Below are 1,172 nucleotides of genomic sequence, written 5' to 3'. Positions count from 1 at the left end.
GACAAGTATAAGGAAATTGGATCCTTCCACAAAGCAAATAGATAAATGATGATCCCATTGGTACATAATAACTAATTAATACTGAGGGGTGGGGCTATGGGTGGGGCTTACATTTTACGTTATACCTTTCAAATTAGTCGCAGGGTTTGTGGGAGGAGCATTTGTCCCCTTGGCTTTGGATTGAACTTGATGTATTTAATTAGTAATTTTAACTATAATTCCTATTTATATTCGAAATGCTAGAAACCTCTACTCCATCAAGTTCACTGGTAAGAGAAAGAGAGAGAGAGAGGACATTTTTACAATCAGAGGGTGTTGTGTGGTTGCTATGGTAGCCCATATCTGTTCCATTACAGATAAATCTTCTTTATGGTGAAGATAATGATGAGAAGGTTAGGCCTCCTTTGATAATACAGCCACCATCTTCCCCCAGACCAACACACAGAGCTGTTAAACCTAAAAGAGCTTCATCAATAGGTGAACCAATGCTATGACAAAATTTGTGAAAACTTTATTTACAGTATTTTATTATTTTTAGTACGTTCTCCATATTTGGCAGCTGTTGCTCCACCACGTCAATCTGTTGTACCTCGTCACTCTCCATCAACTAAAAGATCATCACCAGTCAAAGGTAGAGTGTATTTATTTATTTATTTATTTATTTATGTTAATTATAAACAGCTACACAAGTTTACAAAAATGGATTATTTGTACCTATTAAAAGAAAATCAGCTTCAAAGCTTCAAATAATAATGTAATTAGTGTAGCATGTAGTCAAGTGTGGCTCCATCAGGTGTATTAATGGATCGCCACTTGGAACGAGCTCCACGTAGGCATAATATGGATGCTCTAACAATAGCAAATGACAGTCTAGTTCTTAACCAGCATACCATTATTATTATTATTATTATTATTATTATTATTATGTAGCAACTGATGTTGATTCTACAGTGGATTATGCTGGTAAAACTGCACTGGATCTACGTGATGAGCTAACGGCAATGAAGAAGAACCTGTCAGCCACTGAAGAACAGAGAGACATATTCAGAGGAGAACTGATAAAATATAAACAATTATTAGTGAAGAAAGACAAAGAGATAGAGGATCTTATAATGAGTGGTCATGTTAGCACTAGAGACAGAGCGAGGATCAACACTGGGAATAAAGCTGAT

At 35.8% G+C, this 1,172-nt stretch overlaps 1 protein-coding gene across 1 annotated transcript; it reads left to right on the top strand.

Annotated features, from left to right (window-relative positions):
• The first annotated feature begins 207 nt into the window (after positions 1–207).
• LOC109589770 (uncharacterized) lies at positions 208–758 on the top strand. Its single transcript, XM_020005790.1, has 4 exons — positions 208–269; positions 357–477; positions 539–631; positions 682–758. Exons 1-4 carry the CDS (start codon positions 237–239, stop codon positions 756–758), a joined length of 324 nt encoding a protein of 107 aa, XP_019861349.1. The 5' UTR covers positions 208–236.
• The last annotated feature ends 414 nt before the right edge of the window (positions 759–1,172 follow it).

Source organism: Amphimedon queenslandica, unplaced genomic scaffold, assembly GCF_000090795.2.
Source record: "Amphimedon queenslandica unplaced genomic scaffold, v1.1 AMPQUscaffold_10918, whole genome shotgun sequence".
Taxonomy (NCBI): Eukaryota; Metazoa; Porifera; class Demospongiae; order Haplosclerida; family Niphatidae; genus Amphimedon; species Amphimedon queenslandica.
The sequence above is the reverse complement of the archived record's forward strand: the minus strand, read 5'-3'. Positions and strand labels throughout refer to the sequence as shown.

Coding starts and splice junctions, on each gene's coding strand:
- LOC109589770 (XM_020005790.1), top strand. CDS start 237: ATGCTAGAAACCTCTACTCCATCAAGTTCACTG. Junction 478..538: donor TAAAAGAGCTTCATCAATAG/GTGAACCAATGC, acceptor TATTATTTTTAG/TACGTTCTCCATATTTGGCA. Junction 632..681: donor AAGATCATCACCAGTCAAAG/GTAGAGTGTATT, acceptor AATTATAAACAG/CTACACAAGTTTACAAAAAT.